General features: G+C 35.7%; 2 protein-coding genes across 2 annotated transcripts; both read left to right on the top strand.

Annotated features, from left to right (window-relative positions):
- The first annotated feature begins 7,371 nt into the window (after positions 1-7,371).
- LOC137709377 (protein translation factor SUI1 homolog) lies at positions 7,372-9,229 on the top strand. Its single transcript, XM_068448471.1, has 5 exons — positions 7,372-7,412; positions 8,081-8,189; positions 8,327-8,532; positions 8,805-8,858; positions 8,959-9,229. Exons 2-5 carry the CDS (start codon positions 8,153-8,155, stop codon positions 9,001-9,003), a joined length of 342 nt encoding a protein of 113 aa, XP_068304572.1. The 5' UTR covers positions 7,372-7,412; positions 8,081-8,152; the 3' UTR covers positions 9,004-9,229.
- Positions 9,230-11,918: 2,689 nt separating this feature from the next.
- Positions 11,919-13,313, top strand: LOC137708364 (transcription factor CPC-like). The gene is made up of 3 exons (XM_068447421.1): positions 11,919-12,080; positions 12,626-12,710; positions 12,907-13,313. Exons 1-3 carry the CDS (start codon positions 12,023-12,025, stop codon positions 12,992-12,994), a joined length of 231 nt encoding a protein of 76 aa, XP_068303522.1. The 5' UTR covers positions 11,919-12,022; the 3' UTR covers positions 12,995-13,313.
- Positions 13,314-25,347: the final 12,034 nt, after the last annotated feature.

Raw genomic sequence — 25,347 nt, 5'->3', positions numbered from 1 at the left:
ATACGCTCGAGTGCTACGATCACGTGAAGGCTGGGCGAATGATCGCGGGTCACCTACGAGTCGGAACCACCTAAAGTGGTCTGTACGACAAGACTATGCACCTAACTTGGATCCAAGCTGAGCGTGTGGTGCGGGAGGTGAACATCACGTGAAGGACTGTACCCTACTCTGAGCGGGAGCACTAACACCGGGGGTGCAGGTTATGAGCTCTCTAAGCATCTCAAACCACTACTGAATGTAAACATGAATAACACTTACCTAGCACTTACCTGTGCGTCTGCAGCACCCAATATGCATATGTATGAATGCAACTAACTATGTATAAACAATGGTAATATAATGCATGGCATATAACAAATAAACGTTTCAATCAATTTCTGGGAAAATATAAGTATATAGGTATATACGGAAAACCAAAAGCCCACTCACTGGTAAGTGGAAGGGTCGTAACCCCCCTGCCTCGAGTGACCACGCTCGTCCTCGGGATAGGTATCACCTATATGCGAAACAACTACAAAAACGTTAATTTTAAAGCACATAACCAACCTTTAGAAAAAACTTCTCATACAATGCTCAAATGGGGTGTATGAATACACCAACGTGATCTACTCAACCTCAGGATCATCCCCATATTTTAAAAATAATTTTTCACCGTCGCACGGGCCCCTACGCGCCGGCCACACGCAGGCACGTGCCTGGCACGCTGACGGCGTCAGTTGGGAATATTCCGTTATCTCTAACAGATTCCGTCAACGGCATCATGAATATTCCGTCGTCTTCTCCGGCGAGCCTCCAGCGCCGTCGCCGGCTCTGGAAAATCGGGAAAATTTTAAATCACGATATCTTCTTCGTTTTTCAACCAAATTTCACAAAATTGGTACCAAAATGAAGCTTACAACGAGAGGAACACAATCATACCACTTTCAAGTGCTAAAATCCACGAAATCTCACCTGGAAAATCACCCCAACTCCGGCCAACCTCGAAACTCGTGATCCCGACGTCCAAAACCTTCAAACGAACCACCCCGAGCCTCCTAGGGACCTCATCAAGCTTCCTACAAGCTTGAAATTCCCAAAAACGTGAGAAATTACGTGTGCATGAACAGTACCAAAATCGGGCATCGTGAGTTCGACGTGAAAACGAAGGTATTCTTACCTGAAATGGGTATGGTTGGACTCCTACAAGCCTCACGAGCCTGAATATGTGCTTTGGTTTCTTCGATCTGTGAAGGTTTGATGGGTGTGTGGGTGTGTCTGTACGTTGTATGGAAAATGGGAAGGGAAAGGGAACTCGGGATAGGGGTACAGGGCAAGGGAAAGGGTGTGGGTGCAGGTTAGGGTGTGTGGCCCAAAACATGCCAACAAGGAACCCAAAAACAAACACAAAACGTAAAGAAAACGCACTAGGGGCAAAACTGTCTTTTCACGCGTACGTTTTTAAAATTTCCGGGACGGGCTGTTACAGGAAATAACTCATTTATATACGAGGGTAATTAGGTCATTTTCAATGTTAGAAAAATCTTATTTTTATTATATTGTTGTGCATGTTCTGTACATATCCCGCAAAACATATTTTGGTCCCAAAATTAAGAAAATGAGTAATCTCTGTTAATATCTCAGTATTATATCACATCAAATACAATATCCTTTTCGTTTCAGAAAAAAAATATATAATATCATTTTTAGCCATTTAACATACTCATAACAATTTGTATAAATGTTTACTAAACACTCAAGCACTATTTTTTTTTTTTTTTTTTTTTTTTTTGTTATAAGCACTTTTACAAAAAAACGTTTATCAAACACTTAACAACTTTATTTTGCAGCTATTATTCTCACATAACAGCAGAATCAGTTTTTTTGTTTAATTAAAAGGCACAACAATACCAAACTAGCTCTTAGTTTGATTCCACTTTACACAATCATCATCATTATCAATGGCGAAGCCATAACTTATTTGATGGGTGGGCTAAGCTAAAATTATTACTACAAAATCAAATGCTCAATTTTTTTGTTGCCTACACAAAGTTATACAATAGTAAACCTGAAAGTAATAATTTGAAGTAAGAAATTTATAATCTGTTTTTTAAGCTTATAGCCCTCAAAACTTTCAAAGGATTAAAATAAGGAACCATATGTAGTATGAAAGTTTTAATTTATTACTAGTAAATTTTAGTATTTATTAAAGTGATGAGTTTTTTTTAATATTTATTAACTATTACTTTCCTTAAGACCAACTCCAATGGTGGGCTAAAAGCCAAATTACCCCTCAAAATTTTTCCCCCAAACCCACTCCAACCCGAGGGGAAATTTTGGGCTAAATGCTAAATGCTAAATGCTAAACCAATGCCAAATTCCCCCCAAAATTTAGCCTAGAAATTGGAGTGGACTCCACCCAATATTTATCGGAATTTAATTTTTTTTAGATTAAAATGTTCATAAAATTAATTTACGATAGTCTACATATATATATATTTTTAAAAAAAATTAATTTAACAAAAAAAAAAAGCATAAGTTCATTCTTTAATAATCCCGAGCTAAAATTTTAGGCTAGAACGATTGGAGCAAAAAAGTTGTTTCTGGGCTAAAAGCTAAATTTTTCGGGCTAAAAAATTTAGCTTTTAGCCCACCCATTGGAGATGGTCTAAAGCAACTCTAAGATTCAGACTTTCATTTGTTACGTGGTTTAGGACAATAAAAAATCATAAAATAACCCAAATAACTAATATTTTTAAGCTTAAAGAACTAAAACTCTCCCTATGCTATACTCAAGCCTTATACTTGGCTCTGACGGAGACCATTATCAATCTCACCTCTATATTATGGTGATATCAAATTAAATAGATCTTAACGGTACCCCTTAACAACCCAATAAATTAATTGGCCACCTCTACCTACTAGTCGCCCATCTGAGAGTTACAGACATGTTCTACTAGGTTTTCCTAGATTTCGAAGTTGGTGACAGACTCATATTATACACTTCAAGTTATATTTCAACTGCTTGATATTTGTTGAATTTTTTTTTTCCCTTTAATAAGCAAGGCAATATTCAAATCTACATACAGGAAGAGAAATTAGAGCATGAACGCATGAGGGCGGACGCATAAACCAGATCTGCATATTTTTTTGAAATGAGTAAGGATTAGGACCAGCATATCCTAATAACCGAGGTCAAATGTCCCATTCTCTTCCATTGCAACGGAAAATGGACCAAGGACTTGAAAACGGAGTTTTACTACCATATAAGCAAAGGTTCTAAAAAACATTAGGCGCTAGTTGAGAGTAGATCAAGGGTCTTATGCCTAGGCGGGGGCGTAGACAGTTTTTTAAATTTTTAATTAAATTTATTATATAACATCTAAACAAATGTCTAATTATAACTAAAACAATAAATAATAATATTGGAATACAGAAATTGTAAAATAAAATGACATATAGATTATAAAGATAAACATATTAAATACATGGGGAGCAAGTATATAATGAGTGTTCATTCTTATATTTAACAAGTCTTTTGTACTTATTGAAAAAATAAAATACAAAATGAAAGTTATATATTTTCTATCTAAGTGAAAGTTGTGACCTAGGCTAGGCAGGTTTAGGTGCCCTTTTTTAATTTTCAAACGCTTATGGATTAGTCGGACGGTGACTAGCCGCCTAATGCCTAGGCAGGGTCTAGGCGGAAATTTTTAGAACACTGCATGTAAGTGGTGTGTGTGCACGTGTGTGGTGGGGGACTAGGGGCATCATATCCTTCCTGAATCATGCTCGTGATCAAAATTTGTTCTTTTTAAATGATTCAACATACATGTAGAACGATGGAACGATGGAATAATTGGGTTTGGACATGACTAGTACCGAAATTTTGAACTTAAAAACCATTCTTTACCAGTCATTGTACGGTGATACAGGGGAGTGAGGTTCTACGAACCTGAAATCATTTATATGGTAGCAATCGTGCATTGTCGATCAAATAAAGTAAGAGAGATGGATAGACAACTGCAGCCTAAAAAATGGCATGGTGCGGATCATGGAGATTCCAGATATTTGTTCAAAGTGACGGTCTATCGCTGTGGATACCGATATGCACAAGAATAGTAATTATTCCATAGCTGAAAATCAATCGTAAACTAGTCAGTTCTGATAATCTATTGAGGAGCATAATTAATAAGCATTCAATTCCGTTAGAGATTTCAATGATTTGTTATTCCTTTCTTGCTTTCACTCTTTCTACCATGCATTCTTGTTCTATGTCCATAGCTAAAGCAAAGCTACAAATTTGCTCACCTTTTTCATGAAGTGAAGGGGGCAATACGTGCTCAGTTGATATTGCCAGCCATCTCGAACTTCGTTGTCATTCATCTGAAATTACAATCCCTCTCAATAATGAAGATCAGACAGTCTTACGGGAGCTTCTATGAGGTTCATTTTCCCATTTCAGATCAAATGTTACAACTATAAGCTATTCTACGAACATCTGTGAAAAAAATGAGAAGAGCTTGTATCTGTACTTTAATTTGAGTAATATTAGATAGGCTAAATTTTTAGAATACATTTGATTATGTGATATGACATCAATATAAAATAAGCACGTTAATCAATATTTAAGTAATAGTCTAATCATCATCAACCATATCACATATTTAATTTAAGTAATACTCATAGAGGCCTTTCCTAATCCTCTCTATGCTACATTTTGTGTTCCATTTCTTCATATTTTAACATCAATTCCTTAGATCTTATAATACACTCATCTAAAACTTACTCCACGTAAATAGAATGCAAGATAATAATAACAAACTTCCAAGGGTTCGGCTTCTTAAATCGTAACAAAACATGAATTTCTTCCATTTCCATGCATAGCATTAAATGTTAAGAGTATTTGATTATCTGAATTCACAGGAACATAATACAAAACAATAATCCAAGGCTATTCAAGTAATCTAATGATCTGAGTTAGTGAGTTTGTTTGATTATGATCACAGGTAGGGTGAAATTCCCTATAGCCTCTCAGGGCACGGAAAAGATGGATAATTGTGACTTGCCACCAATTATCCTCTTTTATGTAAAAAAGAAATATAAAATGCTCATAACATTTAACGATATGGAGTGTGATAGAATTTTCTAAAATAAATCTACCAATTCTATTTCGCACTTTTTAAGCAATTGGTGTACATGTGCATTCGTTACATCTTGACTTGCCCAGTCATTACAAAATCAACTGAAAATGAGAGTTTCTCCCTTAAAACTTATTTTCTCTAACTTAAAACCCATCTTCTTTATTTTTTTCAGACTTAAACCTATTTATTAGAGTCCAACAAAGCAAATTTCCTTAACAAGCTTGGTATGTCAGTTTTTATAATTCTCGTGTTCCTAAAATACCCTCATAGAGTATAACATGGGTTAGGTTTGACTTATAATTAATAATAAAGTTCGCATTTTATTGTTTTCAATGCAGTTAAATGTCAATTAACCTATTATTTGATTAGGCTTTCTTATCTCAAATTTTTTTACTAACAATTATTTTATCGTGGAACTAACTTACCTTATTATCATGCAATATATAATATAAATAAAAATATTATGGTGTTTTACGTTGAAACATGGACAAATAATTTGTGTCAAAAAAATTATACAAAGTAATGGTTGTATTTTTTTCTTTTCGTAGAAAATAATTTACCTATCTATATGTTAGTACCCACTTAGATTAGAAATACTGTAAAAATAATTTACCTACCTCACATGAATGATATTGTAAAGAAAAAAAATGTATATGATACTTTGGATATTATAAGTAATTATATATTATTTGTATAAGTAAATTAATAAGTAGATTGGTGAATTAGTATGTACTACAAAAATGCAGATAAATTAGCTTGTAACAAAAGAATGTAAATAGTTTGTAATATGTGGTTTTAAAACAGGAGCTCATTGTTCATTGCTAGCATAATTGAAGGTGAGTACTAATAATATTTATTGACATATTTAGGTCATTGTTGCATAAATTGTAAATATTTTATAAGGATATGTCATTTATTTGTCAACATTGCAGACTATTTGAAATTTGGGTTTTATTTGGATGTTTAACATGTAACCTCCCACATCGTCCAGGGGAGTGGATCCTGTAAGTTTTATATGTATATTCCCATATTTACCTAGCACAAGGCCTTTTGGGAGCTCACTGGCTTCGGAGTTCATCGGAACTCCGAAGTTAAGCGAGTTTGTGCGAGAACAATCCCAGGATGGGTGACCCATTAGGAAGTTCTCGTGTGAGTTCCCTGAAACAAAACCGTGAGGGCGTGGTCGGGGCCCAAAGCGGACAATATCGTGCTACGTTGGAGTCGAGTCTGGGATGTGGTGGGGGCCCGGGCCGGGATGTGACAATTTGGTATTAGAGCCAATCCCTGGCCGGAAGTGTGCCGACGAGGACGTCGGGGCCCTATGGGGGGGTGGATTGTAACATCCTGCGCCGCCCAGGTGAGTGGATCCTGTAAGCCTTATATGTATATTCCCATCTTTACCTAGCACGAGACCTTTTGGGAGCTCACTGGCTTCGAAGTTCATCAGAGCTCCGAAGTTAAGCGAGTTTGTACGAGAGCAATCCCATGGCCAGGATGGATGACCCACTGGGAAGTTCTCGTGTGAGTTCCTAGAAACAAAACCGTGAGGGCGTGGTCGGGGCCCAAAGCGGACAATATCGTGCTATATTGGAGTCGAGCCCTAGATGTTGTGGGGCCCGGATCTGGATGCGACATAACATGAGGTGAGTTTTTGTCTTGACAATAACAGTTACAAGAGCCTATATTTAAACCACCCAAAAATCAATGGGCTAACATATGAATTCATAATTCTCTCCTACCAATCAAACTCCATCAATATCCGTACAACTTACCTTAACTAAGATGAATTTTCTCAGGATAAGGATAAGTTGCTGAAATATGAATTCAAATTGAGTTTCCGTAATTTACCCTAACCAAGAGGCTTTTGGAATGTATGCAGGAACTCAATTTGATGTCAAAAAATAACAACCTTGTTGTTGGTTACTAAAAATTAGAAGCTACACACACACACACACACACACACACACACACACACACTAAGTTTGTTAACTTTTCTGAAGAGAAATAGAATTAGTAATTTTGGCAGAAAATCGAAACCTTAAATCATCTTTATTAAGGGAGGTAAATTTCCCCCACAAAATCAAAAAAAGAAAACAAGTGTACACCAACGATAAAACGAAACTTGGCGGTGCGTTTTGGCGTCAAAGAATAAAGTAAAACCCCGAGTTTTGTGCGGTTTGCACGACTCTTTCTTATCCTATATAAACCCTCCACCCGCTCTCCCTTTTCCTCATCCCTTTTTCTGTCTCTTCCCTCTGTCCCTTGTTTGGATTCACCCTCTCTGCAAATCAGGTAAATTTTTTTTCTTTTACCTTGTTACTGTTTGATTGGAATTACCATCTTTCAGGTTATGTTTGATTTATTGCTTAGTTCGATCTAGTTTTTTGGGTTGATTTGATTTGCATGAGACATGCTTGAGGAATGGATTGTAGTTTCTAATTTAGTTTTTGTAATTAAAATCTGGGTTATTGGTAATTTACCTGAGCTGGGTTGTTTATGGAATTGCATCATGATTTTTGTATTGATTAAAGATGTGATACTTTGGTAATTGTTGAGGCTTTCTTGTCCCCTTGTCCCCGTAATATCATGAAAATATCAAATTCTAGCTTTGTGTTATAAAAAAAGGTGGCGTCATTGACACTAAAAAATAAAAATAAAAAAATCACTCTGCACTCCACATTTCTTCTTATGTTTTTATATGTTTGGAGTACTGAGTAATTTTTTCGGAGTAACAATAACCGCTCTCTTATGAAAATGGTGATTTTGGATTTTTTTTTGTCAATTGGATTAATTAAAGTTGTGTAATTTGGTTTCACAAAAAAGAGAGTATATATTTACTTTGGTAATTGTTGAGGTTCGCCTATAATATGATGGAATTATCAAGTTGTGCTTTTTTTTTTATTTTATAATTTTATACACATATATTAAGCCGATCGGGTTTTGACCCTTTTGTGGAGCAGATTTTATATTGCTTTTCAAGAAAAATCCCTTTTGCTGGTTACTTGATCTTCTACCTCCAACAGTCAAGTTTCATGTCTGAATTCGACACCCAGGTCCCATCTGCTTTTGGTAAAGTTGTTTTCTTCTAAGCTAATTTCATTTAGATGCATGGTATGATTTATAGGAAGGATGGTACTTGCAAGGAATTTGAAAAGGGTGACTTATTGATGTTTTGTTGTGTCTTTGTGGATTGTGTGTACGGGCAGATCCCTTTGCTGATGCAAATGCTGAGAACTCAGGTGCAGGGACAAAAGAGTATGTGCATGTCCGTGTACAGCAGCGCAACGGGAGGAAAAGCCTGACTACTGTACAAGGATTGAAGAAGGAATACAGCTACAATAAGATACTAAAGGACCTCAAGAAAGAGTTCTGTTGTAATGGTACTGTCGTTGAGGATCCTGAGTTAGGCCAGGTTTGTTCCCGTCCTTTAGTAAATCAAGATGCATTGTTTCCGTACCATGATGATTGTTGCTAATGTGATGTGCTGAAAAGGGTTGAAAGTAGAATTGCTACATGTGTAGGGTGATTGTACACCTTGCAAATATTATGTTTGCACATTTCATATTTTCCGTGTTGTACGAGCTTCTTGTTTATTAGACGTCAGCCAACATTTGGACGACTATTCAGCTTCGGACCTTTGTCCTTAAAAACAAAGCTTTATAAGTCACTGTTGCATGGTTGCAGGTCATACAACTTCAGGGGGACCAGAGAAAGAATGTTTCCTCCTTCCTTGTGCAGGTAACGCTTTGTGTCTGGTTTTCTATTATGTCGCCACAACCACGAATTTGAAATTGGTTCATGTATATAACTTGCCAACTTTGCGTGTTCATTTAAACAGGCCGGCATTGTTAAGAAGGAGCACATCAAAATTCATGGTTTTTGAATAGCAGCAGCGCCGTTCACCCTATGTAGATTACAGTATCTCAACCTGCATAGCGAGTATTATATCGCCTATGTAGATTTAAGTGTTGCTGAAACTTGTTCTCTTGCATGCACCTTATAAAGGTCTGATACAATACTTTTGTTTTCGTTATAGTTCCGCTGCTGTCTGTGTTATGTCAAAGGATAATTCAAATCCCTTTATCTCGAATAATATATTCCTGATTTCTGCAAGTAGCAAACTCTCTTGATTTTTACTTTCTGGCCAGTGGGCGCCTTTCTTCCATGTGTTCTGGAAAATGGCTTCTCTATTTTGAGAGGACGTCATTCCACTTCTCATGGGCTCATCTGACTTAGCCCAATGGGTTGTGTCTTTATCTTTTCCAGTTTCTTTGCCTAAAACCTCCAAGTCCAAATTGTGGAACCTGGTTTGTTAGGCTTAAAAAAAAAAAAAAAAAAAAAGAATTCAAACTCGACCGCAAAAAGAAAGAGTAAACACATTTTGAGTTCGTTTGAAAGGGCTTTCGAAATAAAGGGCGGTGATTTTAACACACCTTGTTTAGTTTTGCACACACCTCTTAATATTTGACCATCGAATTGGACAAATCAAACAATCAACTGACAAGATTTAACAAAGGTGTGTGAGAAGTTAAAAATAAATGTGTTTTTATTATTTCCTTAAAATATCTGAAAATTATTTTTTCTTTTAAAGAAGATTACGATATTTTATTCATCGATAAAATGACATTACAAGTACCTATTAGGAAGAACTCGGTCTCAAAAGGGTTCTTGTAGACTAGATCTAAGTATTACAATAAAGTATTACTAATCGAAAAGCAATAAATAGACATTAACACTCATCCGAGCTCATTGGAAACTACATGATTATACATATCAATAAAATTGAAAGCTATTTTAAAGAAAAATATTTTTAGTTTTAAAAGCACTTGAAGTGAAAAAGATTGGTTTTGAAATTATTTTCATTAAAAACGTTCATTTAGAAGTATTATCACACGAGCGTTTACACTAACTAATGTGACTTGCTCATGTCATTGTCACCGACAAGGAAAGAGCAATTTACATTCAATATAAAAAGGAAATTTTGCTACAATTGTTTATATGTATTTAATATATTCATATTTCGACCGTCAAATACTAATTAATTATATTTTCATTCTCTCATAGTTTGTAATTATACGTCAATATCTTAATTTTCAATTTTTTCAATTGAGTTTTATATTTCATCCCACTATAATATATAGACTGAACTACTTTGCTAGTTTGACTATGAGTCTCAAATAGTCAAATAACACAGCTACTTTTTAATTCCTGGATAATGAAAATCCCCTTATTTAATATACATCAAGGGATAATTGCCTGCCGACTTCAGAGCACGGTAGGAAAAGATGAAATTGGGATCTACTGTGGCCGTCCAATTAGTTTATTACTTTCTTGTTCGATATCTGTCGCACACCACCACCTTAACCACGTTCAATAAAATGCAGTGTGACATGATTCTTACTACAGTATTAAATGTTTTATAGCGTTAGTCACCCATACGTGCATGTAATGATGGATTTGCATAATATAACATGGAGTGCAAGTTATTGCCTTTACCAACCATGTTGTTATTTATGATAACTTAACTGTTATGTAGGCATTCTTTGAGCATAGCGATTTAGAATGTTCGACAAATGTCCTCTATAAGAGTTGAAGGCAAGAAATAAAGTGACTTATGTATGAATTGTTTGACAGAAAGAGAAATGTAGTGTTGTTCGCTACGTAATTTTTTTGAAGTCACCTTTGAGTACGTGATAGGTTGATAACTGTAAATATACTATTGGATTCACTTAAGTTATTGTTAGTAATTGATGCATGTGCGACTTGTAGTAGTATTTGTAATAATTAGGGTTTATATTTAATTTTTTAGTAGATAAATCAATTTGTTGTGTGTTTACAGCTATTCCAAATGGCGCGTGAGATTTGTTGGAGTTCTCCTATACACAATCATTGAACAATTGATTTGGCTGGGGATAAAAGAAGATAAGAAGCTGAGAGGGATGGTTAAGACATACAATTTTTAATTGACCGTCATCGAACATGCTGTCGTATTATACCATATTTTTTGTTTTCTCATTTGGCATTTTCGTTTTATTTTTTTGGACAATCATTTAAGAAAATGGCATTTTTTTTTTTTTTTTTGGACAATCATTTAATTTGTGTGATGAAGTCTGTTAACAATTTTTTGGAAGACAGTCCGTTAACAATTTTAGTCATAATTATGATTGATTTTCCTCAAACTTTGTACAAAATTGCATGTTAGGCTCATATGCATGCATAGCATAAAATCTCAATAAAATAACTTTCTCGAACCATGAAATAAATTTTTGGTGAAACATCGTACTCATGTGATTGAGTCATGTCAAGGTCATGTACAACCTTGGTTAAAACGTAACTAGTTCCACCACATATAAGAGCACATATAACATCTCTATGATCATAGTGACAACAAACGTAGTTCCTCCTTTATATTTCCCAAACCCGAAGAGTCAACATCTAAAGACTACCTATGCTTAAAATCAAGTGACCTTGAATGGTTTGATCATAAAAATTTCAATCATTTTAATTAAGTTGGACATGTACAGTTGGACCCAACACTTGATTTAGAGGTATGAGTACAATTACTCCAAGCTTTCCAAATCATCAAAAATTCTATGCCAACCAACAGGTAAGTATGCAACTACCTATCAAAGGTTGGACTAAAGAAAATCCCCGCTTTATCCAACTACCATTCTTCCTTTGTCTTCCTCTCTCTCATCTCACCGCCCATTCTTCCCCTATCCTATCCGTTGTCGTCATGCACAACATTATCTTTCGAGGATTCTTCCTCCTATTTATTCGACGACTGCCTTCAGTTTCAAACACAGTTTCCTGCACTACTTGTTCTTTTCTATATATATGCACCCATATTTAAACCCTAGTTGAAATCTGCGGCTCCAACTTTTCTCATATTTTCAACTCCAATGGCTGACTTGGATCACTCCCACTCCTCTTCTGACGACAATTCTGTGGATTCTAGAGGTACCCTTTTCATAATATCATGTTTTTTATTTTTTCCAAACCATATATTTCAACTAGTGGTCCAATTTTCTACTTGCTATTGATACTTTGATGGGTGATCCTTTGCAATCTGTGTTTTTGGTTTTACATCTTATTTTCTCTTTGAATTTTATATGTTATATATGTTGGAGAATAAGATTCTACATCAGTTATATAACAAAATAGTATATACCTAATATATGAGAGTTTTCACCACTAATATCATCGAGGTCTTTTATGTGATTAAAACAACTAATAATAGGTGGTTATGTTAGAACAATATTGGTGATGGTGTGATAGGCTATGGTGGGCCTATAAAGTTTACCAATACATAGTATGTTTAGTTTTTGGATCTATTTTTCTCTTCCCAGGTAACCCTCTTTGAAATTAATAATCATTTAGTTGTTGTGATTAAACATGCATCCACTTTGTCTTAATATTTGATTATTGGTTTGGGAATTTTTAGTTTTTTCTCAACAAATAATTCACAAATAGGCTCCTTAATTATATATCTCAAATTTTTGCAGAGGAAAGTAGTCAAGACTCTAAGCTTGACTTTTCAGAAGATGAGGAAACTCTAATCACTAGGATGTTTAATCTGGTTGGTGAGAGGTGAGCCATTATTTTCTTCTTCCACTTTTTATGTCTAATTTTTTCATAGTTTCCCTTAATCAACTTGGCTAGAGAGCAGTCTGCTTCTCTTCGGCTCTCAATTCAAATCCTCATCTCCGTAGTTAGATGAACGTAGTATAGTATATCGCTTGTATAATAAAATGACCTAATTTCCCTTATCTTTTCTTCTTCTTAGGTGGTCTCTGATTGCTGGGAGAATCCCTGGAAGATCAGCAGAGGAGATTGAAAAGTACTGGACATCAAGATACTCAACAAGTGAATGAAGTGCCAAAAACAATGAATGGTTCAATGGCGTCTCTCTCTGTTTAGAGCAGAAAATTTTGGGGGTGTGGTTAACAACGTTTGGGGTGTACTTAAAGCATGGGTTGTTTTTTCCAGTTTTCTTTGCTTAAACAAGAAAGCTGTAGTAAAGAGGTTTTTGCTTGCAATCAAATGGGGGCATTGTGCAAGTGCCCAACTCTCTGTACAATAGTTATTACCTTATTGGTTTAATGATGTTTGGGTTGTCAGTTTTAATTTACTTCTGTTTATGTAAAGTTGTTTGGTTTAAGCTGCTTAATCTATGGGCTTTTCTTATTTTTAGTACCGAGTGTTGAATTGATTAAGATTAAATATTGTCATTATCATGTGGAGGAAACTGTTGATTCCTGCACACATTCTGAAGAAATCCAATACAATATTCGCTCTTCATCACCAGTCAAAACCTTGGACTACAAGCAGAGGCGGATGGAAATAGGGACCGAGGTGGTCCCAGCACCATGAGAAGTCTAAAACATATACACGCAAAGGTCTTCTGAGAATCCTTCAAATGTTTGATACGAGTTTCTTTTATGCCTATTAAATGTTTGATGTAATACATACTAGACATATCTTAACAGGTTGTGTCGACAATACTTGACAAGTTATCTCTATATCAATCATTAAATTCCTTCGCCATATGCTGCTATCTGTTGACATGTGTGCAATACAATTTGGGAGAACAAGCTCACCAACCATTCGATGAAATACCTCAGTGAATAAGCCGAATTTTTTATTTTTTATTTTTTGCCTGCTTCATTTTCTGTTCCTATCTTAAAAACTTGATTTAATACTGAGACACCTCAAAGTTCAAATCCTGGATCAACCACTAATCACAAGCAATGCACGCATTTGCCCGAGAGAAACGTATCTACATCTTAAATGTAACTGTGACAGTACTCCAAATCAATCACAAATTGTTATATACCATTTCGTATGTAAGTATCTTACTGGCTCGGAATAGTGGCATGGTATCATAGGTGTAAGTAATTAATTAATCATTCTCATTTGCAGAAAAGGCCATGCTAAACCATATTAGCTTTTTGTGTCCTGATTCTTTCAATTTGGAGCTATCTGTCAAGGCTCCTAGTCATGGCAGTAAGAGAAAGAAGATGAAAATGACCTTTAAGTTTTCACCTTCAACTTTTGGACAGGTAGCAGGTCCAAATTTCCAGCTTATGAAATTGGGTGGAGGAGAATTTCATCGTCACCACATTTACCAAGCATGAATAAGTTTAATTAAACTACATCATGAAAATTATTTTCAAGTTTGGTTCATTCTTTCCTCAGAAAAATGAAGGACAAAGTTTGATTTTAGTCCATATAGTTTAGCTGAAATTCCACTACGATGAAGTGGAACTTTGCCTAAACTACAAGGACCACAGCCATATACTTTGGGCAAGAAGTCCCTTCGAAGACAACTGTAAAATTGGAACGATATATTTCAGCTGAGAATGAATGTAGCAACTAAATTTTCCTTGTTGAAGATTCAAAATAACACATTAATTATAACAAGGCTTTTTTAGCCAAAATGGTATCTGAGATTTGCAAAACACATCACTTTAGTCTCTAAGATTTGAAATCAATAGAAGTGGTCCCTGAGATTGTCCACCATGAATCATTTTGGTCATTCCATGCAAGATTATGTTAAATAAGGATCAAAATGACAAATATACCCTCAATTTAATAAACAATGGGTCAAAATGATTTGACCAAAATTAAGGGTATTTTGGTCATTTTATTCTTATTTAATGGAGATTTTTCACTGAAAGACCAAAATGATTGATGGTGGACAAACTCAGGGACCATTTCTATTGATTTCAAATCTTAGAGACTAAGGTGAGAAGTTATGCAAATCTTAAAAATCATTTTGACTAAAAAACCTTATAACAATAATCAGCAAAAAGTTCCGTTCACTTTCTCTTCTCTCTCGCCCAAAACACAAAGCCCTAAACTTTTCTATCTCAACCACCGACCCCTCACTTTGGTTAGTGTCGGTGGCAACAATTACTTCTGCCCTATCTTTTCCTTCCCCAATGTTTCCTCCCTTTCGCTTAACTTTTATGGCTTTAGTTCTTGGAGCCATTTTTATGAGCTTTTTGCGTCTCAGTTTAGTCTGAGCTTGTCTCAGATCTGGCCTTTCTTTTTCTCTCGAATTATCGTTACTCACTGCGAATCTTCTACAAACTACTCCTGCTACTCTGTTCATCCAGTGTCTCCTCCAATGATCTCCTCCAGCGACACACTTTGGTGATTGGTAGCTTTCAAAGTGCAATCTGCACTATTTCGTTGGATTATGGGAGCCTCAACTTCTGTGTGGCTATTTACAATAAGAAGTTATTCTTCTATACGTCTAAGTTATAATCTAATACATATGTAAAAGTAATTTATCAAAAGTCACAAAAATAGCATATTTTACGCACATTTTAAAAGGAAATTGTTATTAGCACTTCAAAATTCTCATTCTGCATCCCAAGCTTTCTATATTTAGAAAAAAAATAATACACTTGTGAGGAATACAAAATGAGATTTTTAGAGTGTCAATAACAATTCCCTTTTAAATTATGATTTGTATTCACAGAGACATAATTCGTTAGGTGTAATTTCTTTGGGAATTGTTATTAGCACTTCAAAAGTCTTATTTTGCACTCTAAACTTTTTATAATTAAAAAAAAATACACTTGTAAGAAGTGCAAAATAAAATTTTTAAAGTACTAATAATAGCTTTCATTTTTTGTTTTGTTTAGTACTGTTAGAAAAGCTGAACCAGCCAACTAAATTTTGCAGAAATCGAAGTGTGTTTAGAAATCTAGTAAAAATCCATCTTTTTGTTATTAATTTATAGGAGAAGTGGAACGTGAGCTTGGGCATAATCATGATACAAGGATAAAAAGCACCATTGTGGCCAAAGAAAGGGGTCTAAAGAGAAGAAATACAGCTTTTATGCTTTTCTCATATCATCATATTTTATATACGATGAATGATTTCCCAGGGCGAAGACCGTTTGTTAGAATAAGATGAAGCAAAACGATAAGAAATAAAAGCATGCCAGAAAACATGGAAATCGTGGAAACCAATGGATGCATGTTTTTATAAAGATGGCCAACCTACTTTGCAATTCGGATTGGATTGACTATGTAAAATTTATAAGATCCTACAGATTATAATAAATATGTATTGACTGTATTCAAACATGATTTTATTAAACAAATAGTCCCAATTCACAACTAACATCAGATAGTGTTATTCACACACGTTTTTATACCTTCTACATATTTTTGTTAATTTTATTTATTTATTGACTTTCTTCAATTTATTCGATTTGACGGTTGAAAACTAAAAAGAGTGTGTAAAAAGTAAAAATGAGTGTTTAGATAACACCACCCTTAACATAATAAAACATCGTAACACATATAACTATTGAGGAGAGACAGCTAGTTATGTATTATGAACTTTTCTGACACCTGCGATTGAATTAAGATGGATAACTCATTATATAAATAAGGTATATCGAACAAAGAAATTAAATTTTGTTGTCTAACTTAAAAATAAATTATAAATTACTTATTCAAAGAAACTTAAAACTAAAAACTAGAGATATTGGGTTCGAAACTCATTGCTGGTGTGAAAACTAGACTTGTGGCCAGGGAGAGACTGAAATTCCTCTGTGAGTCTTCCTGAACCCTATAAGAGGTGGATAACCGTAGTTTATCACCAGTTGTCTCCCTTTTTATAAAGAAAAATAATAGCATTAGATTGAATATGAAATACCTTTTAACATATCATGAGTTAATCCAATTAACGGACCATGTATATCGACTAATACATTGTATATAATTTTTTTCTTTATTAAAGGGAGACAACCAGTGTCAAGCTACAGTTATCCATTTTTTTCGGGCCCGTAGAGGGTATGGAGAATTTCACTTTGTTTATGATCACAGTCAAATAAACTCATCAAGTCGGAGCATCAAACACATGATCTCCTCATAAAAGGGTTAGATCTATCTGAAGTTGATCGGGCTTACAAGCCGGGGGACATAATCTGGGCCTGACCTTGATGTGACACCTTCATGCATGGCCCTTATATCACCAACCAATACTATACATTGACCCAAGGATTTGTGGCTTGGTAAGACTCAAGCAACGTGTGATATTGATTTTTTTCATCAAAAGTTAATTTTAAAGTTTAATAAAAAGTTTTAAAATGAAATATTTTGCTTATTTTAAAACAATAACTTGTAGATAACATGGTTTTTTTTTAATTTTTTTTATAATTTTTTTATAATTTATAATTTTTAATATATACTTTTATTTTTTTTATTTTTTTAACAAACTGTTGTAGGCATAATTTATTGAACAATTATGAAGGCCATATAGAGAGGGGTGTGACAATAGTAGAGAGAAGAGAGAGAGATGTGTAATTGTGAGGTGTTCTATTTCACCCCATTGTGCCTTTATTTATAGTAGTAGGGAAGGTTAATTCATTACCCTTTTAGAATTACAACTCTAATAGGTAATTAACTACTAAAGGGAATATAAAAGATATCCCAGATATGTTAGGATTTACACAATCACATTCCTAATCTAATAGGATTGTAACACTTCCCCTTGAGTGTGTAAATACTCAAACAAATGGCACATCTAGTCTTCAGTGATGAAGAAAGTACAATTGATGAAGTCGTCGGCATAATGAGCGAATGTGATCTCAGATCAATGGAAGAATGCATAAAAAGATAAAACTCACAAAACCTTGCTATGGTAAAACCCAAGGTGGGAGAAAACCCATAAGCTAAGGAGAAAAGTGAGAAGTTGTATTAAGTCAAAACTATACGTATTCTGGACGTAAGTAGAAGAGCTCATAAGGGTATGATCAGCCTAGGATAGGTGCCTCATCAAAACCTAGTTAGGTAGCAAAAATTCAGTGGGAAAAATGCTCCTAATCGTAGGGAAAAACAGTACATTAAGATCAAGTGAGTATACTTCTGGATACTCTTCATGAGTTTGACATAACTTCCAAATGAGAACTACAAGCATTGTATATGAATAGTTAGGCATACCAATTCCTCGGACAAGTTTCTAGAAGGTTGACTTTGGCAGTGATGTTATGTAAAAATCAGCAAGGTTGTTAGGGATTGGCTTGCATGACTTCAATCTCTTAATGCTTTGATGATGTAGATGTAGATGTAATATGTCTTGGTGTTGACTTCGTTTATGTATCGGGTGGATACATGTTGCATAATCTTCATGGATCGTTGTTGGGAGTCAACGATGGATGAAAACACAACAAGTACTTCGAATATGCTCAACAAGAACTTCTAACCATGTTTTACTTGTGGTGTAGTGAAGTGAGGTGAGTCTTGAAATGATTCGAAGATTTCGCAATTAAGGTCATATTGTGGACCTCCAAGATATTGCGATATCCCTTAACGGTAAAGACATAACCATTCAGGGATTTGCCTTGTGTGAGTTTGATAAATAATATGCGTCAGCATAACAAACAAGGCAAGCATCATTATAAGGATTAGGAGGTCGGATCCGCTCGGATCAACAACGAAGGAGATGTCCTATATAATGCAATGAGCTAAGTACAACGAGCACAAAGTTGAACTTAGATATGGAATTTCGGATTCCATAACCTCTTCAAGGGTCTTATTTGTATATAGCGTATGAACAATCATATGTATACTCAAAAGTAACACCTTCGGGGTGTAGTTCGACTAGTAGACCAAGGTATTGTCAGAACAACACTTGAACTTCATGTCAAGGCATAAACAAGTTTTTCTAAGATCCATCATCTCAAATTCCATCTTCAGGTGCGACGCAGTTTTCTTAAGCTCTTCTAGAGTCTTAGTGAGATTCGTGTTAATGACATAAACTGTAACTCTAGCAATTCAGAATAAGACTTCATAGTTTAACACGCAAGGGCATTCATTCATATCCCTGACTGATCAAATAATCACTTAGACGGATATACCACATCCCCCGGATTGGTTCAATCCAAAAATGAACGCCTCAAACGAGTTGAGAAGGTGTTCCGTGGTTTGGAACTATTTGAACTAGTCCATGTAATTCTTCGGGAACTTACATGTAAATCTCCGTATCAATATCCCAATGGAGAAACATTAACCACATTACATAATGTTGCTGTCAATCACATGATGTTTAAGAGAAACCTTGCGCTATAAGGCGTGCATCATATCGCATTATTTCATTCATCTCAATACGATTCCTTTCCCACTTATAACACAATAGGGTTACCTTGGGCAGTGTAGGAATGATAGGTTTAATACACATTTTGGTAAGGAATTTGACCTGAATTGTAATTTCGGTTGTCCAATCAGTTCTACGTTGTTTCTTAATCAACGGAACACGGTTTGATATTGTCGCTTTTCATTTATGTCGGTAGTTACCATATAAATGAAAACATCATCGATGGTAATCTTATTTCAATTCCATTTTCTCATCCAAACTAGTATACTGGACCAAGAACTTCAAGTCTCAGGAGTAATCCGGATTAATCTCATGAGATGGAAATGATTTGAGACAGCGATCGAGTATAGATTCATTGTTGTGCCATGTCTTCCTCTTCTAGAGAAGTGAATTCTATGAATCGAGTGATCTGTAGTGCTCCAAGCCAAGAAAGACTGATTGGCTATCCACCGGTGTACTGGACCGTCCAATAGGGGTGTTCAAACCGTCCAACAGGGGTGGCACACCTTCCAAGGATGTTAACTCGACGTCCATTAAGTACATCTATCCTTGCAAGCATGTTTGCAGCTGGTATATGATCTCGTTACTTTAGCTAGATTAGATGAATGCGTCTGGAACAACATTCTGAAAGTTAGAATTCATTGTACTTACTTATCACACTTGTGTGGTATAAGGATCAAGATGAGACATAATGGGAAACATCCATGCAAATTCGTGCTATTTTACAAGAACATTGACTTTCTTATTTCCTCCTAAAAACGGGAAGACTGTCTCATTAAAGTGACAACTCGCAAATGAGCGGTAAAGAGATCGCATGCAAGGGCTCGAAGAGAGCTAGCGTGAAGGAGAATGATAATCGACAAAGATTCACATCCTTCGTTGAGGACCCATATTGGTACGTTGCGGCGGTGCAGCTTGGCACATGTAATGCACACCCAAATGCGTAAATACGAAAAACATCAGGTTTGTACCCAGTAACCAACTCTAACGTCAAATAGGTTGGGTGAAAATGGGCCTCAAGGCAAACCAACATAACTGCGTACAAGATTGCATAACCCTAGGAAAAAACCAAAAACTTGGTAAGTTCACCAAAATCCGGGCGATCATTTAATTGCACTTTATGATCACTATGCGAGGCCATTTGGGGTGAACATGGGAATTCGATGTTCAATTATAAACCCAAAAGACATGCAATACTTTATCGAAAACTGTTGGTATAAACTCTCCGGCATTATCTAGTTTCCCAGATTTTAAGGGATAAGTAGGGTGGTGAACCCTTAATCGGCCATGAGGTTTAGCAGTAATGTGTGTTGACAAACATGTGACCAGTTTGTCTATTCATCAACCAGAACCATAAGTATTTATATGGTCCGCATTTTTATTGGATTAGTCCATATATATTCCCTTGAATCCACTATGAAAAATGGTGGTTTCGTATCTTTGCGATGAATGATATAGGAATTAAATTTCCCAAATGAGCGGGCTTTGGCAAATTGTGCTTGTAGGCACAAGATCCTTACTTCAGGTAAGGAGATGCGTCGTAGCATCATTGTTCAACCTAAATGTCCCAAAAGGTTATGGCAAAACAAGTAAATTGCTCGAATCACCCGGCTCCAGGCCAACCACATGTGGGTGTTCCCAGTTAGGAGGCAGCCCATTGGCCCTAAATCAAAGCTTTAAGCTCATTTTTTGGAGGTGGTGCAAATATATTTCACTCTATTTTGTTTAGTGGTTTCATTCATGATCATTATCATCTCGAATATCTTTAAGAAAACTCAATGACGTTCTTATGGAACGGATAGAGTATAAAGTCTCTGACATGGTTATTTAGTACCATTCATACAATGAGGAGCGTGCGAATGCTTTTAATTAGGTTGGATAGACCTGAAGTCGTTGCTAGATATGTGATTTAGGTATAAACTTAGTGTGCGTAGTATCACTTTCATCCATACAACTAACTTTTCCACATTCATACCTAATCGCGTGTTTAATTGAATTCAGTTACATGTATACAAGAAACATGATTCAATTAACTCATATTCGAGGACAATATCAATAAGATTATCCATAATTAAAACATACACCAAATGTGAATCCAAGAACATAGAAAAATGTTCACAAACTAAATGGTTTACTAAGGGGATTCGGCCAACAAGGCCATCCATGTCAAAATTCTGCTCTTCCAATGTTGTTCGTTAGAGCAAATTCAGTCTCACATATTGACTATGAGAATGGTACTCCTCAACGACATTGGTAGGGGCACAAACATGTGCATAATCAATGATCTATTCCATCGAGACAGAAGTAGATTCTGCAAGGTTGAGGTTCAGGAATACTATCCCTTATTTTTGAAGTTTTGGGTCTTAGGTACCAAGGATCATGCTTTGGGCATGATGCCACACCTTGGCAGGCCATGATTCTACCATATGTTGTAAAAAAACAAACTCAAAATTGGATTGTGAGAGAGATAGGCCCAAACTTGGGTTCAATAGGCTCCAGCCGAAGCTGGAAGGGTCTGTTTGGTAAGCCTCTGCAAAAACAGAGTAATACCGTTCGGTGCATTTCTGCCGAAGCAGGGCACTACTATTCGGTAGACTTTGACCGAATTGGGTCAAGCCATTCGGTAGACTTTAGCCGAGCTGGGTCTATACTGTTCAGTAGACTCCAGTCAAAGCTGGGTCTATACTTTTCTCTCACGTTTATGGTAGTAATCAGATCCGAGAATTTGGTAAACTTCCACTTTTTACACTGCTGCATTAGGAGTGAGTTCAAAACATGGAAGGACGAGAAAAAATATTCTCCAGTCAAAATTTGATAGGATTTATAAACTTTAGAATTGTACTCATTCATGGATGTAATCATGGTGTGCTTCAGGCAATATCTTTCATGATTAGACATTACGTAGGAGCGAGCCAAAGAGCCATGGAATCCTCGTTCGGGAGGTACTTCCGTTTGTAATGCTTTGAGCATAAGTCTTTGAATGAAGATCATGACAGAGGCTTATTCAGCTTTTCCATGCCATTGTTGGCTTCAATGGCTTCTCAACTTCTTAATAGTCAAGTGGAGATTCACATCTTGTACCCCACATAAAGTGGTTTCTATTAGAAACATCCAAATAAGGGAAATCAAATTTGTGATGGTTCGACAATCCACTAAATTGGAGGGAACAAGATTGTGATTGGTGCTATGGGAATGAATCATCCATAAGCATCAAAGTTAGAACATTCGAGTTCTAAGACATGGTTTTCATGAAAAACGTCGGGTTTTCATGGGTGTATTGTTTTATGAAAACTTTGGGTTTCAAAGGCACTACATTTGAAACTACAGGTTCAATTTAGTTTATGAACGTTTAGTTCATAAAAGAGAGGTTCCTGCAAGAACACATAATACAATATGCTGATTGAAGTGTAGTGGATTTGAGTTGCTTCAGGAACTTAAGTGTGAGCGCTTCAGGACTATGAACATATGTCAACGGTTCAAAGAATAGAAATAAATTATTGAATCGTTAATGTCCAAAAGTGATCTTTATGTCAATAATTTTGGATTCATTATCAGATTAATGGATTGCAAGTCACTTTTAATTAATTTAATAGATCAGGACTAAACATGGTCGATCATGGAAGCAAACATAATAATAACATTCGGGTTAAAATTATTTAGAAAGTGAAAAATTAGAATTGGATCGAAAATGTATAGCCTAAACAAATTTGGGCTTGGGTGCCGTGAGTAGGGCAAAGCCCTAGAGGCTTTGGTTGGTTGCAAAAGTAGCCCAAAAGTGGCAACATGCCATGGGTCGAGGGTTTTTAATCCCAGCAACAAGCTGTTGGCATATGTAGGCCGAGACTATGGTGCGAGGGCAAGCCCAGCCGAGGCTGGCTTACGGGTGGGCTTACGCGAGGCCCAGCTGGAGCTGGGGCTGTGTTCATTGGGCCGTGGGACAAGCTTAGCCATGTGGGCTGACATATAGAATCATGGACCATGGCAGATGCAAAGCCCAGTAAGCATAAAGCTTGCTGGCAGATTGGGCTGAGTTCACAAGGACGAGCTAGGAAGTCTACGGGTTTCCTTAGGGAACAAGCTGGGCTTTAGGCCCATGCAGGTTAACTAGGCCGAAGGCCTGGGGGGTGTCCATGTGGTTGTAGCAAGGCCCAGATGGCTATTGTTATGGTGGTGCCATGGTGGAGGTGCGGAGGTGGTGCCGCATAGTGCCCAAAATTTGTTTTGTTTTTCGATATAGTTAGGGTTTGACAAACCCTAAATTGCTTATAATTTATTTATATGCTTTGACTCACAAATTCCACATAGCAAAAATTGAGCAATGCATGAAACGTGTATATATATATCAGAAGGTAAATATAAATATAGGGAGTTGCATGCATCATGAGGAATGTTTTCATGCTTCATGGTCGTTTCAAATATCTTACTTTATTTTAAGCGTACTTGATTGTCAAAAAACAATAAAAGCCTTTGAATTTGTAAAAGATCCATCTCGGAAAGCTGGAATTGCATCTCCAATGCATTATATCATGTTTAACACAGAAAAATTAAATTGAATCAATAGCATGTAGATCATAAAGAGAATGATTAAAACGTAATACTCCCCTGATTGAAGAATAAACTCTCTTTAGTGCAACGTCAATAGCGTGCTGATAACGTGTTGTAGGCATAATTTACTGAACAATTATGGAGGCCATACAGAGAGGGGTACGGAAATAGTAGAGAGAAGAGGGAGATGTGTAATTGTGAGGTGTGTTCTATTCCACCCCATTGTGCCTTTATTTATAGTAGTAGGGAAGGTTAATTCCTTACCCCTTTAGAATTACAACTCTAATAGGTAATTAACTACTAAAGGGAATATAAAAGATATCCCTAAATATGTTAGGATTTACACAATCACATTCCTAATCTAATTGCAACCCAAACGATATTATCTACACTAATGAGGAGAGGTGAGCTTAGCATCACAATGAGCTAGCAATGATGTGATTCAAACTCGCATTTGGTGCGAATCGAACCTAAAACCTCTCACTTACAAGTGGAGAAAAATATCATTAGATTGTAGTACTAAGTGGCTCTAGATAACAACTTTTAAAAGCTATTTTCATAAAAAGTGAAGTTGAGCCTTTAATGCAGATTTTCAACTCCTGTAATATTCTCATAGTTTAAGAGTGACATTATCTTTGTATAAACACTTTATCCCTTAAATAACACCACCATCATCATTGTTGCCAGCGGCGCCATTGCGGCCTCCACCACTATCGCCACCACTGCTACCTCTAGATCCTAACCAACACACCCTATAATTGCCACTACCACAACGCCCACCTTTTTGCCAATGCCCATGACCCCACTGCTGCCACCACCCTTTACTATAATTTGCTTAACATATACAATTATATTACTTACATTAAAATTTGTCAAACGCTACGCTTTTACATTGCTTTTCATACTCATGACAGTTTTAAGAATATAATTTATTAAATGCTACATTGATTTATTTTACAACAGATTATTCTTAAATCACAGTTGAAGCAGTTTGAAAAAAAATCATAGCAATCCTAAACTAGCCCTTAGAAACATGAATAAATGATTAATACTTAATTCCCCATAAGAGGAATAAACATATTTCATTATTTGTAAATAAGCAGTTAGCATGGGGTATTCTAAAGGTGTAACCTAGCTTCATTGTATACATTTTATGTTTAATTTTTCAATATTTATCTCAAGATATTCTTACAAAAAAATAAAAAGAATAAAAACAAACATTAATTTGTTTAGTCATCATGAATTTTATGTTACTTGATGCTTACATCATTTTTTTTTCTTCTATACATTTAGATGCATAAACGATCTCTAATGCAAATGTTTTATAAGAATAGATCTTCAAATGAAGATTAAGAAATTGAATGGTTCTGATTATAAAATTTATTAGGCGATAGTTATTTGTAAATGGTCAAACATATGTATTCCTTTCATGAGCGAATGCATGTATTATTCTAAAAGAATTTACCATGATATATCGCTTGAATAACAAAAAAAATTCTTTCTTTTCAGACACATTATAAATCTTAGATTACAACCTATATATATGTGACGCTACATGAATTTA

The sequence above is a fragment of the Pyrus communis genome, chromosome 11, assembly GCF_963583255.1.
Source record: "Pyrus communis chromosome 11, drPyrComm1.1, whole genome shotgun sequence".
Taxonomy (NCBI): Eukaryota; Viridiplantae; Streptophyta; class Magnoliopsida; order Rosales; family Rosaceae; genus Pyrus; species Pyrus communis.
Note: the sequence above shows the minus strand (reverse complement) of the source record. Positions and strands in the feature narration are given on the sequence as shown.